We start from the raw sequence: 14,450 nt of genomic DNA on the forward strand, positions 1-14,450 counted from the left end.
TTTCCTGCTTTCTTTTCTATTTTTATTTTTTTGAGAAAACTAATTTTATTGAGATTTTTAAGTCAAATATCTAATATAAAAAAGTTTGCATTGTTTCAGCTTGTCTTCATTTTAACCTGTGGTTGTCCTTCATTTGCCTCTGGCATTTTTTTTTCTTCTGTTTTCTGAGACAGAGTCTCACTCTGTCACCCAGGCTAGCAGTGGCACCATCTTGGCTCACTGCAGTCTCTGCATCCCCGGTTCAAGCAATTCTCCTGCCTCAGCCTCCCGAGTAGCTGGGATTACAGGTGCCCACCACCACGCCCAGCTAATTTTTGTATTTTTAGTAGAGACAGGGTTTCACCATGTTGGCCAGGCTGGTCTCAAACTCCTGACCTCAAGTAATCCACCCACCTCGACCTCCCAGATTGCTGGGATTATAGGCGTGCGCCACCGCGCCCTGCCCACTTCTGGGATTAAAGTGCTCTAGTTTTGGTAGAATCTTCCCCTTGACATAAGGACCGTCTCCACATTTATCCCCTGTCTATAACCCACATTGTATTTTCAAACAGAAAACCATAATTCAGGAGTAAACACCATCCTCTGTAACAATCGTCACAGGAGCAGCCTGAAATCTGTTTGTCATTTTGAAACTGTGGTGAAATGGAAGGGAAGCTGATGCTGCAGCTATGGAGATGAGACCCAGGCTTGGGATCACCCTTTTTCCAAAATACTTTTTTGGTGTTTCCAAAACCAGCAAAAGCTGTTTAGAAGTCTCATCTCCAGACTGCCAGACTATACACATGTAAGGCTTTATTTTAAGGGTGGGCCCTGGGTTTTGCATTCAAGTCAGCTGCTATTTGTATGAGCAAGGCTGCTCACAGTGCTGCTATTGGTAGACTACTGGGCTCCCCCTCTTCTACGTGATGGCAGCAATTTGGCCTTAAAAAATGTGCCTGAGTGACTCCACAGGCTACAGGCTATTTGCTTCATAAGTAGGAATGGAAGATTCCTGTTAGGAAGGTATAAGGCAGTTTTGTCTGTGTGTGGGCCAAACTCTTAAAAACAAGAAGGCCTGGGGATTCCCATCTTCTTAGATGCTCAGTAAACATTTCAATTCATCATACTGTCCAACTTAAAAGCCTGTGGCATTGTGCTAGTTCACTGGACTCTGGGAAAGTCTTTTAAAGTCAAATGATACTTTTTTTTTTTTTTTTTTTTTTTAAAAGAGACAGGATTTTGCACTGTTGCCCAGGCTGGAGTGCAGTGGCATGTGATCACAGCTCATTGCAGCCTTGAGCTCCTGGCTCCAGTGATCCTTCTACCTCAGACACTTGAGTAGCTAGGACTAAGGCACAACCCACCACAACCAGGTAATTTTAAATTTTTTTGTAGAGATGGGTCTTAGTATGTTGTCCAGGCTGGTCTTTTACTCCTGGGCTCATGTGATCCTCCTGCCTCAGCCTCCCAGTGTTGGGATTACAGGCACGAGCCACTGCGCCCAACATTATACTTTTAAAGGCCAACCTAAATCCCATGTGGTGTCAATTCAGGTGTGCACTTGCCCCTCAGCCTTAAATACAGGGCCTGTTCCTTAGTATGACTCCACGTTCCCCTGCTTAAACTTCAGCACCATGGCACCTGGCTCTTCCCCCATGCCTGGGTCTTGCCTTTGCCCATTTCCTAGAGGATTTGTGGTCCAGGGTACTTGTCATATCAGTGTGTTGCAAACATGGCATCCAAATCTGATTCACCTTCAATGCTCCTGTAGTTTATGATACACAAGTTTCTTTTAGTCAATTAGATACAACCATCTGACTTTCGGCTTCTCAAACAGGAATGTCTGTTTTGGTCTGTTTTCACTTTGCCATGCCTTATCTCAGAATCTTCATGAACTCTTAAATGACCCTTGATCATAAATACCTCTATTTATGCTAAGTAAGAGCCATTTTACATTTTGCTATGGGTTGAATGCACCCAATCCAAAAATTTGAAATGCTCCAAAATCTGAAACTTTTTGAGCACTTACATGGTGTTCAAAGGAAATGTTCATTGAAACATTTCAGATTGGATATGCCCAATTAAGTATAATGCAAATATAAAAAACAAGTATTTCCCAAATCCTTAACACTTCTGGTTCCAAGCATGTCAGATAAGGGATATTCAAGCTGTATCCATTCCCAAATTTCCACTAACTAGCTCTTTGGCAGGTCTGTATAAAATCGATGCTTCTATTTTGGGAGGCTGAGGCAGGTGGATCACCTGAGGTTGGGAGTTTGAGACCAGCCTGGAGAAACCCCATCTCTGCTAAAAATACGAAAAATTAGCTGGGCGTGGTTGTACATGCCTGTAATCCCAGCTACTTGGGAGGCTGAGGCAGGAGAATCCCATGAACCCAGGAGGCAGAGGTTGCGGTGAGCTGAGATTGTACCACCATTGCACTCCAGCCTGGGCAACAAGAGCAAAACTGTCTCAACAAAAAACAAAACCTGATGGTTCTGATTACTTAAGGCATTATAACCTCATGAAGTGGTTTATGAGATGCAACTTGAGTTTTTGCGCTACTTTATTGTATTCTGAAATCTCTCAACATAAATAATCCATGTAGCGCATTTGAGAGGTTCTACCTGTTCAAGACAGGAAATTTAGTATCTGTGGCTACTATATGCCAAATGATTTAATGCCTTATTGAATTTGTTCCTCTAGGAGTCCTGTGCACTTATCTTGGGGGAAACGTTGTTCCATTCTTAATAACATGCCCGCTGACCTGTGGTCTGAGGTACTTACAACTGCTGCAGTGGCTAATGAATGTGTCCCTTTTCAAACACTGTTCTGGGGACTTCAGACAACTGACTGCAACCTACCACCTCAAGAATGAGGGATCTGAGGCACAAATGAGAACTGGGTCTTCTGGGCTCATAGAACTTTTCTTATTACAGCAGACTGCCTGTTTCCATTTAGGGGAATGAGATGCTCTCTTTCATAAATGATACAAAATCCAAGAGAACTTCTTAAGGCAGCTCCAATCGAAGACTGTCTTGGCTGCTTCTGGAAACAATGGTCACTATTCCCAAAGTCGAAAATGACTAGAACACAGACTTAAAAATCAAGCCATTTAATTGTTTTTGAAGGTAAACAATATAAGGAGCTGAATCCCAACCCCTGAGAATGCCAGAGCTATGGGTCCAAAATGGTGTGGTATTGTCAACAGTTCAGAAGGGCCAGCACTCCAGGTGTGACCAGGCAAAGAACATATGGAATTCATGCATTCCATTTAATAATTTTGTAAAATACCAGAAACAGACCCCAAGAGTCTTTCAAGATGGGGAAAATTCAACTCCTGGTTTTAGAGATAAAACAATGAAAAGAACCAGAAATGGTTTGTTGACTTCTCTTCATGTTTCTCACACGATCTGAAGCCTGAGCTGACTATCATATCCTCAAGTCACAGAGCTGAAGCTGCAGTTCAGGTTTGAGATCAGTCTCCGTTCACTTCCACGGAGTGCCACAGCCAGAGTGACTGGAGGCAGACAGCTCTTGTTGGGACAGCTTTCTAACAAGCAAGTCTTTTTAAAGTGAAAAAGAACCCTCCAGCGGCACACTGATTTAGTTGGTAAGATTTTAATTTACAAATTAAAAAAGTTATTTAATACATGTTTTACTTTTTCTCCTTTTTCTCCTCTTTCTTTCCATCACTCTTTTCCTTATCTTTATCTTTCTCCTTGTCCTCTTTCCTATCCTTTTTGCTTTCTTCTTTCTCCTGCCCTTCTTTCTTCTCTGCATCCCGGTTGGCAATCTTGTTGTTGATGAGGTTGTGCAGGGCAACCACGGAACGGATCAGCGAGGCCAGGTACACCACCACCATCTGGTCGTTGGTCTTCAGGTAAAAGGCTTTGACAAACTCCTGCAGGCTGACATCTGGCAGCAGGTTGAAGACGTCCTGCAGCTGGTAGATGATCTGGTGGTTGATGGGCAGCTTTCCTGTGGCTACTTTTTCCAGGTAGCTCCTGATATCCAGAAGCTTGGAGTTCAGTCCCTTCAAACCATGGACCTGGTTTGTGATCCGCTGGGACAGAGTGCCCACCGTTGTGTCTTTGATGTCTCTGTAATGACCCACAGTTAGAAAGGGCAGGAGAAAGCATCAGGGTACCACGTTATTGCACAAGTTCTCACATTCTAAGAAAATACCTAGCTTTGTTGGGTGTGGCAAGTTTTTAAAAGAAGAATGTCACTTCTCCATTTAGTAAAGATTTATTGATCAATTCCCTTAATGTCGTTATCATTTGGGGCACATATTTTATCTTCCTCATCACAGGACATTTTTCAAAAAATAATTATAAAAAAGAGCTAAAATAAAACCATTTTCACTTAAGAAAAAAAAAAATGATCGTTTTTAGGTCAACAGTTCAGATCTGCCAATAACTCTGGCAGAAGCTCTCTAGTTCACCTTTCCTGTTCCTAAAAAGATGGTATTTTTTCTTTTTTTTAAAGATGGTATTTTTTCTACCCGCATCTCCAGAATATTGAGAAGATATTAAATGAGACGGTAATTTTTAGACTTGGAAGGAACCTCACTGACTGATTAAAACTATGACCTTTTTAAAATAAGGCTTATACAGATACATGATTTTAAAACAAAAGCTATCCCAAGAGGAAGATTCTCTCTAGAAAATGGGCTACATTTGTTGAGAAGAACATCTAGTGGAGAGTGCAGGCCTGCATGTATTTCACAGCTCTGTTCCTACGACAGTCAACATTACAGTTTCCAGGTAAGGTGTGCTCTCCAATCATATATTATAACTCAAGACATCTAACAGTTGATTACCCATAAGAAAACAAAGGCCTGGAAAGGGACTATGATTTGCTCAGAATGGCAGAATTGTTAGTGGATGGCCAGGACCAGAACCCAGGTCTCCATACTCCCGACACAGACCTCTTCCTTACACCGTGTGACCTCTCGGGCAGCAAATGATTTTGATGCTGTGCTAAGGTCTCACCGTAACAAGTGTTCAACTCCAACTTCCTCAGCTTCCTCTGCTCCAATTTCACTGGTCACGTGTTCAAATGTTTTTGAGGTTGGAGTTCCATCCTGGGAGAGGAAGCTTAACTATAATTATTTATTTTCCACAAACAAACTGACATGTGTTCCTTTTCGTACTCTGAGCCTTTTGCTTTAACTCAGCTCATTTAATGAGTGCATGACTGAGAATTTTCTATGGCAAGGGTGGGTATGGCTTGCTTCGGAAGTTTAGCCTTCAAAGCTACCATCACTGTGGTGCTGCTCAGTGATACAGTCTGCTGGGGGACTGCATGTTGAGAAAAATCTGGATCCTCCCTCAAGCCCACACTTGGGATGAACACACAGGGAAGTCTCAGGTTGGTTCTTAAAAGTATATAGTTCTCAGCTGGGCGCAGTGGCTCACGCCTGTAATCTCAGCACTTTGGAGGCCGAGGCAGGTGGATCACCTGAGGTCAGGAGTTCGAGACCAGCCTGACCAATATGGTGAAACCCTGTCTCTACTAAAAATATAAAAATTAGCCAGGCATGTTGGTGGGCGCCTGTAATCCCAGCTACTCGGGAAGCTGAGACAGGAGAATTGCCTGAACCCAGGAGGCAGAGGTTGCAGTGAGCCGAGATCGTGCCTCCAGCCTGGGCGACAGAGCAAGACTCCATCTCAAAAAAAAAAAAAAAAAAAGAAAAGGTGTATAGTTCTGGCTGGGTACGGTGGCTCATGCCTGAACTAATCTCAGGACTTTGGTATGCCGAAAGTTCGAGACCAGCCTGGGCAACATGGCGAAACGCCATCTCTACTAAAAATACAAAAACTAGCCAGGTGTGGTGGTGGGTGCCTGTAATCCCAGCTACTCTGGAGGCTGAGGAATGAGAATCACTTGACCCTAGGGGGCAGAGGTTGCAGTGAGCTGAGATCATGCCACTGTACTCCAGCCTGAGCAACAGAGTGAGCCTCTGTCTCCAACAACAACAACAAAAAAATCTATATAGTTCTTTTTAGAATGGACAATATAAGCAAGCTCATGCCAGAAAATATAACTTTTAGCCCTTATATGTCTCTTGGATCAAGTGATTCCAGAGTGCCAAAAACAATGCAATCAGAATAGCTGGCTTTCTGGAGGTATGAATTAATCAGAGGATCCACTGGGGACGCAGTCCATGGTGGTCACCCAGTCACTTCCTGATGGGAGTCAGAAGATACTTTTCTCAGACCTTGTGCCAGAAGAGGCTATATGTCTCCTGTAAAAAGGCTGTAAAATGTCTGCAAGGCAGGACATAGTAGTAAGAGCACAGGCTCCCCAGCCAGGCTATCTGGGTTCAAAGTTTGGCTCCCCCATGTATGTAATAAGGGAGCTGCAAGACCTTGAGCGAGTCACTCAACTCACACAAAGTGCTGTAAAAGTTAGCTGTGATTATTTTACTTAAGATCGTGTTAATCCTGCAAGGGGCATTCTCATCTTTGCTTTGGATGCCAGGATGGTTAGAACCTATAACAGTCTTGTGGAATTTCTTGGTAACCTTTACAACAGGCATGAATTCCTCTTGAGTTTCATCTTGTAACATGATCCGTATGTCCCCTTTATCCTCTGCTAAAAAAAATATCTGGCTTCGTTGGTTTGTGTGTATGAACATCCACAATTCCTTTTCTAAAGAGGCAGGAGAAAAAACTAAAACAACTGGGTCAAAACCAGGGATGAAAGCCCTATTGCAACTAGGCGCTACATTTGGATCTAAGCTCTCTGGTAGCCAGGTAAAGAGAACAGCTCCAGGAAGACAGAACTTGAAGCAAGGAACATCTGCAGAGAGCTATCCTAAAATACCCTTTTCCAAACCTTAAAACTGAATGTAAGGAAAAATACTGCATATGAAATTCAAAAGCAGATCGTAATTTATCCCTTAAACTTTTCATTTGTAAAAGAGGAATTTTGATTTTTGTTTTTTTGGGGGGGGACAGGGTCTCACTCTGTCGCACAGAATTGGAATGCAGTGGCATGAGCAGAGCTCACTGTAACCTTGAACTCCTGCGTGCCTGTCTCAGCCTCCTGAGTAGCTAGGAGTACAAGCATGGACCATCAACCTGGCTAATGTTTTTATTTTTGTAAGGGTCTTGCAACGTTGCCCAGGCTGGTCTTGAACTCCTACACTCAAGCAATCCTCCCACCTTGGCCTCTGAAAGCACTGGGTGAGCCACTGTGCTTGGCTGGGAATTTAGATTTCTATGTTCCTCTCTGTTTCCAAAATATGGTGATTAAAAAATTCAAAGGGAAAAAACTTAACTACCTTCTTTTGTTATAGAGACAAAGGATTTGTTGAACTGAAAATGGAAAAAAAGCTATTCACTCAATAAGGAGCAAGTCTAACCTCCCAGGTTCCTAGAAAGATGACTTACATCATGGACTTCTTCCACTGAAATGTATGCTTCTGTGGGCAGCCCCAGGTCCTTTGGCTTCACATCAATAATGACCAATACCTGGCAGAGAAACACATCTTAGCAAATCATCTCATGCCTAGCACAAAAGGGATAATTTCAGTCATTCTTCTCATGATTAGTAAAGCTATTTCTTGTATTCAATTAGAAATGAATCAGGATTTTCAGCAAAAATGCATTTATAGCTCAAATGATCTAATCATTTTCCTGCTTTTTGATTCCCTTCATTAACAAGCTGAGGGGCAGTACAGTGCCTAAGTACAAGGGCATTAGGGTCACTACAGGCAAAATTTCAATCCTGGTCCCACCACTACCAGATCTTGCCAACCATGGTGAAACTCAGTTTTCTCATTCGCAAAGAGGATATACAGTTGCTGAGAGGATTACATGAGATAACTCCTACACCTGGGTACTTAGCAGGTGTAAACTCTTATTTATCAAATATATTAGGCTATAGTATACTTCACAGAACACTACAAATTAACACAAGTTTATGGAGAAAAAGCAGTAAGTAGGTTTGCTACTGAAATTCTTCCCAGGAGGCTCTTACTTGAGCTGGCTGGCAAAAACATCATTCAAGAATTTAAAAAATAGCACTTACGGAATTAGGACAGTATCTTTTCATGAGTTCATTGATGGCAATGTCATTCTTATGTAGTTTCGGGCCTGTGTGGTACCAGCCAACTATTCTTTCTCTGGCTAGGAAGGAAAAAAATTAGTGGGCTTTAACTATTTCATGAAGATTTATACAACTCCCTCAAAAAGGATGAGAACATCAATAGTTATGTCCTTTACCTCTTTGAAAATTCCAGTCATATTTACCCTGGTGGTACTAAAGCTCTAATGGAAGACTGATTTTACTGGACAGTTCTGGACTTTTCTGCTGCAATGAGAGAGTTATTTTCCCTCTTACCCAAACCCAGGTGGGTGGTCTATTTGGCCTTAAATTGCTACTCTAGTTTTTCATTTATTCTACCATACTCCTCTACTATCTCTAGTCTCACTTAAGTCTAGCTAAGTAAAAGGGCACTTGATGTTAAAGAAAGAGAAGAAAAGACCCCCATACACACAGATCAATTCTATGCTAGAACACCTTAGAACATCAAGACATACCATTGACTTTCTTAAACATTCCATACATGTTTTCCAAATAATCATGGTCTAAAAACCACACAGAATCGTCTTTGTCATCTTCATCAAAAGGAACTATAGAGGAAAAAGATGTTAGTTTAGGGTGCTAGATAGAAACCTAGAACACAGGTCACAAGTAAAGACCCCTAGGCCAGATCTGATTCACTTACATGTTTCACTTGCCCAACACAGTATTACATTTTTTTTTGAGCTGCCCTCAAAAATGGAGAGAATGCATATAAAAATTCAGACTCCCAGCTGCTCTTAAAAAACTGGAATACCGGCCGGGCGCGGTGGCTTAAGCCTGTAATCCCAGCACTTTGGGAGGCCGAGGCGGGTGGATCACGAGGTCAAGAGATCGAGACCATCCTGGTCAACATGGTGAAACCCCGTCTCTACTAAAAATACAAAAAAATTAGCTGGGCATGGTGGTGCGTGCCTGTAATCCCAGCTACTCAGGAGGCTGAGGCAGGGGAATTGCCTGAACCCAGGAGGCGGAGGTTGCGGTGAGCCGAGATCGTGCCATTGCACTCCAGCCTGGGTAACAAGAGCGAAACTCCGTCTCAAAAAAAAAAAAAAAAAAAAAAAAAAAACTGGAATACCAGTTGGGCGTGGTGGCTCATGCCTGTAATCTCAGCACTTTGGGAGGCTGAGGGGGGCGGATCACAAGGTCAGGAGTTTGACACCAGCCGGGCCAATATGGTGAAACCCCATCTCTACTAAAAATACAAAATTAGTTGGGTGTAGTGGCGAGTGCCTGTAGTCCCAGCTACCTGGGAGGCTGAGGCAGGAGTACTGCTTGAACCCAGGAGGCAGAGTTTACAATGAGCCGAGATCACACCACTGTACTCCAGCCTGGGCGACAGAGTGAGACTCTATCTCAAAAAACAAAGAAAAAACTGGAATATCTGGCAACTACCAGCTATAGCCAGGTAGGGGCCACCTCCTTTATAAAAGACACATGCTTTTCAGTTTTCTACAAGCCCAGTAAGTTCCTGAAATTTTCCATTTGACAAATGACATTACTAGCTGGTCATTTTAGACACTGGAGTTAGTGACCTCTAGTCCAAAGTCATCCAGCAAGTTCTTATTATTGTTGCTTTAATCATAAAAGTAATACATGGATACATTCTTGGAAGGATTCACATAAAAGGGTAAAGTGCCCCATCCCTCCCCTTACTCCACCTATAAGAAGCATGGTTAAATAGTTCAGTGCAGGGGTTGACAAACTGTGCCAGCTGCCTGTTTTTATAGAGGTTTGCTGGAATACTGCTACTCTCATTTGTTTACACGTTGTCTATAGCAGCTCTTGCATTACAACAGCAGAGAGCAGCAGGTGCAGTGGAGACCACATGGCCTGCAATTTAAAATATTTACTGTTTGGTGTAGGGTGCAGCCTTAAGTTCTCTTTTCTGTACTTCAGCAATTCCGAGACAACCTCTGGGTTGTAGTCAAAAGTGATAACAAAGGTTTATTTTTTAAAAATGTTAATTGACATTTTAATCATGCTCAGAGAAACACAAAATTTGTCTTTTACCTGCAAAACTGTTTGATACATCCAGTACTTTCTTCTGCCATGACCCCAAAAGCACACCAACAACACGCTTCTGGTTTCCAACCTTGCCAATTCTGGAGGAGAAAACAGATGGTCAGAGTGAATAGGCTCACACAGGAACATGGACAATAAGATACTCAATGGGAAATATCAATGGCACAGGTACAATTTAGTTTACCTGGGAACTCAATCTCCCTAAAGCAATGCAGTCCGGTTTGGTTGATATTAACTATAAGGGATAATTCATAAACTTGGTACTGACACACACTGGCAGTTTTTACTTAACACTGACTGCTAAGTAATACATGCTTGGGAAAATTTCAAACTTCTCAGAAATTTAAAATGAAGAAAATGAAAACTTCTCAGGTCCTAGGATCTAAAAATATTTGGTGTTTGAAAGAAGAGCACTAGCTGGTGTTTGAAAGCAGATTTAAGCTATGCTACCACATTTAACTTTACTTTTTCTTTGCAGCTTTCCTTTCTCCTTTAAACTTTTCCCATCCTTTAGTCTTTTTTGGAGTCAAGATGCTAGAGTAGGCCAGAGGCAGTGGCTCAGGACTGTAATCCCAGCACCTTGGGGGGCTGAGGTGGGTGGATCACTTGAGCTCAGGAGTTTGAGACCAGCATGGGTAGCATGGGCAACATGGTGAAACCCCATCAACAAAAAATAGAAAACAGCTGGGCATTTTTTTTTCCTGTTTTCAACAAAAAATAGAAAACAGTTGGGGGTGTGCCTGTAGTTTCAGCTACTTGGGGTTGCGGGGCTGATGTAGGGGGGTTTTTTGAGCCCAGAAGGTCGACTTCGAGGCTAGCTACAGTGGGCCGAGATCATGCCACTGCACTCCAGCCTTGGCAACAGAGGGAGATCCTGTCTCAAAATAAATGAATAAATAAATAGAGGAGGACTGAATGATAAAGATTTTACTTCAGAATTTTTATCTCCATTTCAAACCTCCTCAGTCATTTTCTCCTAAGGAGTTACAACTGCTTCACTTATACACTCTCATTTCATTCGTCTTCAAGAAGTATCCTTTAACCACTAGCAAACGTGACTCAGAAACACAACTCCATGCTAAGGAAAGACAAAAGCCACTGTTAACTATACTTTCTTAACAGCTGCTAGTTTCGCACTGGTTTAATACTTTTCTTAATATATACTTGGCAAATCTATAAATGCTTCTTACGTTTGGGGTTTGAATCAAACAAAGTTAATGCTTCTGTATTTCTGGTGCCTCTAACTTTTTTGTGGGGGTGGGGGAAATTGAGTTTCCAACTTCAACTTCCATACTCATGGGCTTCTGTTTTGGTCTACAAAAATCTATTTGTATTTTTTAGAGCCCTATACTTGCTTGACAGAGAAGCTAGTGCTCTTCTTTTTTTTTGAGACAGGGTCTCACTCTTGCCCAGGCTGGAGTCTAATGGCAGGCATGATTTTGGCTCACAGCAGCCTCTACTTCTCTGATTCAAGTGATCCTCCCACCTCAGCTTCCTGAGTAGCTGAGACTACAGGCACATAGCAACACACCTTGCTAATTTTTTTTTTTTTTTTTTTTGTAGAGAAGGAGTTTCACCATGTGGCCCAGGCTGGTCTTGAACTCCTGAGCTCAAGCAATCCACCCACCTCGATCTTCAAAAGTGCTAGGATTATAGGTGTGTGCCACCAGGCCAGCCTGAAAGCTAATGCTCTTAACCAGTGCTTGAACAGAATTGAAATGGTGCCTGCCCCTAGGATCCCCTGGGAGAAAGACAATAATGACTCTACTGTAGTAAAGTCAACATATCCTAGGCTGAGGGACCTTTTTTTTGGCTCCCACTGAATTAGCTGCACAGAGCAAATTGCAAGAGAAAGAACACTTTGCAATAATGGCTTTATAGTAGATGCTCTGAACTGGGTCTTTCCATTTACCAGTTCAACTAACAATCTTGTAAAACTTAGAAACACGTGCAACAGGTCTAGCAGGATTAACAGCTCCAAAGCAAGGGATGGTGGATGTACACCCTCAAACAATGAGCTTAGGAGATGAGCTTTGAGATGATTCCTTACCTTTTTCATTAAGGTCCAAATCTCCAATTGGTCTCTCTCTCTTTTTTGGAGACAGGGTCTCACTCTCACCCAAGCTGGAGTGCAGTGGCGCAATCTCGGCTCACGGCAGTTTTTCTAACTCCTGGGCTCAAGCGATCCTCCTGTCTCGGCCTCCCAAAGTGCTGGGATTACAGGCGTGAGCCACCATGCCCGGCCTCGTGTTTTAAATGAAAACGGAAACCTCATCTATATTTACATATGCACACATATACATAATACATATAGATATATTTTTGAGATGGAGTCTAATCAGATTCCCATTTAGCAATGTTAATGGGTTAAAACTACGGCTGATCCAGGAAGCCCTTCGGGGTGCTGACCATCATTCAGATTTGGATAACAGGAACTCGGTAATACACAGGAGCCTGGGGGCAGGGGTCAGTGCCACATGAAGCTAGCCCCCTCCACCCCACTCCGGCATCATCCAGACATCATTCATTTTGCATCATTCACGTTTTCGGTGAAATCAACTTGTTTAAACGAGGATAAACATAAATACGAGCCCGGGGCGTGATTCAGGGCCAAATGAAGACCCTGCGCCTCACTCCGACATCATCCACATTTCGGTGAAACCAACTCGGTCAAACGAAGATAAACAGATAGCCTGGGGGCAGGAGTCAGGGCTAAAGGAAGCTAGCGCCCTCCGCCCCACTTGGGCATCATCCAGGCATCATTTACTTCGCATCATTTCGGTGAAACCAACTCGGTCAAACGAAAATAAACACAGATATGACCCTGGGGGCGGGGGTCAGGGCCAAATAAAGCTAGCCCCCCTCCGCCCTACCCTGGCTTCACCCAGATTTCGGCAAAACGAACTTCGGTAAAACGAAGTGACAGACAGGAGCTTGGGGGCGGGGGTCAGGGCCAACTAAGGCTAGCTGCATCCCACGATCCCCGGCATCATCCAGATTTCGGTAAAACGAACTTCGGCAAAACGAAATCGGTAAACCGAACAGGAAGCTCAGGCCCAGAAGTAGCGGCGGCTGGGGCAGGCGTGGAAGGCTGGATGACTCCGGCATCCTGAGCCGAGGCTGGTCTGGGCTCGCGGACATGTAAGGGCCACCAGCCACCCGTTCTGCGTCCCCGGGTCGCCCGCGGCCGCCGCGCCATCCCCAGAGCGCAGGTGACTCAGCAGCGGCTGCGCCGCTGGGCCCGCTGGGCCGCTCGCTCACCGGTTGAAATGATCCACCACACTAAGCAGCACCAGGGGGTGGACCACCACCTTCTGCACCGCCAGCTCCGGCATCGCGACACACGCCCGCCAGGCCTGGCTCCCTGTTACCCGCAAACACCTGCAGCGCTAGCGATTACCCGGCGCCTTCAGGCCCAGCTCCTCTTCTTCCGGTTCACCCGCCCCCGCGCGGCCTCCTTCTTCCGCTCCCAGAGTGCCTCGCGCGGCGCTCCCGGATCTTCGCCACTGCCGCCATTCCGGGGCGGGGAGAGGACTAGAAAAAGGTGGGGGTCGCCCCAGGTCTCTAGGCTAGCGTTTCTCTGGATTTAAAGGCCAAAGGGACATTGGCGACTTGACCTCCTGGTATTGGCCTGCACTATGACGTGCCGAGGCTTTTCGCCTCAGATCCTTGTCAGCACCGCCCTACCCTCCAAAGTAAATAGTTAGCAATTTACGTTTCCACCACCCAGAAGTTCACTTTTGTTTCAAGTCGAAATCCCCCGGGATTTCTTACAGGCACTTTAAATCTCTAACATTAGAGCACGCTTTGAATGTAGCTTGGTAATTTATGTCATTCTCATTTTCATTGGGGAATTTCTCCTTTACTGTGGACACTGCAATGAAAGTGGCAACCTGCGGGTGTCCACTTGTCCTTATATTTAATACTGTGTAACCAGGGCTAGAAGCACGCAATTGTGCCATTGCTTTTGAAATTAAAAATTACATAAGCATTGAAGAAAAGTTGGAAGGCAGTAAGGAAGTATGTCGTGATACCTAGGAAAGAGAAGATGACTAAGGGCGACAAGGCAGACTTTTCATATATATAATATAAGGAGGCAAATTATATGAAAAGTCATACAGGTTTATGTTGTCTCATTTAAAGTTGCCGTTTTTGTAAACGAAAACAATACTTCATCAACTTGAATTATTTACCTATGTTTTCTTCTGTCTTTAAACAATTTTTGCTTTCCCTTTATCACCAGAGGATTTTCCCAACATTTTGTCTTCTCTTTTTAAGGTGGACTTCCTGATATCCAAATGTCAAGGAACACAGTCGGTCTCTCTTGTATGTGGGTGGTGAAAAATATT

General features: G+C 43.7%; 1 protein-coding gene across 1 annotated transcript; it reads right to left on the reverse strand.

Moving 5' to 3' along the window:
- Positions 1-3,078: 3,078 nt before the first annotated feature.
- Positions 3,079-13,559, reverse strand: PSMD7 (proteasome 26S subunit, non-ATPase 7). The gene is made up of 7 exons (XM_032284337.1): positions 13,363-13,559; positions 10,090-10,181; positions 8,535-8,627; positions 8,023-8,120; positions 7,383-7,463; positions 4,977-5,068; positions 3,079-4,082 (listed from the first exon to the last, which is right to left on the reverse strand). Exons 1-7 carry the CDS (start codon positions 13,434-13,436, stop codon positions 3,638-3,640), a joined length of 975 nt encoding a protein of 324 aa, XP_032140228.1. The 5' UTR covers positions 13,437-13,559; the 3' UTR covers positions 3,079-3,637.
- Positions 13,560-14,450: the final 891 nt, after the last annotated feature.

Source organism: Sapajus apella, unplaced genomic scaffold (assembly GCF_009761245.1).
Source record: "Sapajus apella isolate SASKATOON/1434 unplaced genomic scaffold, GSC_monkey_1.0 scaffold15, whole genome shotgun sequence".
Classification (NCBI taxonomy): Eukaryota; Metazoa; Chordata; class Mammalia; order Primates; family Cebidae; genus Sapajus; species Sapajus apella.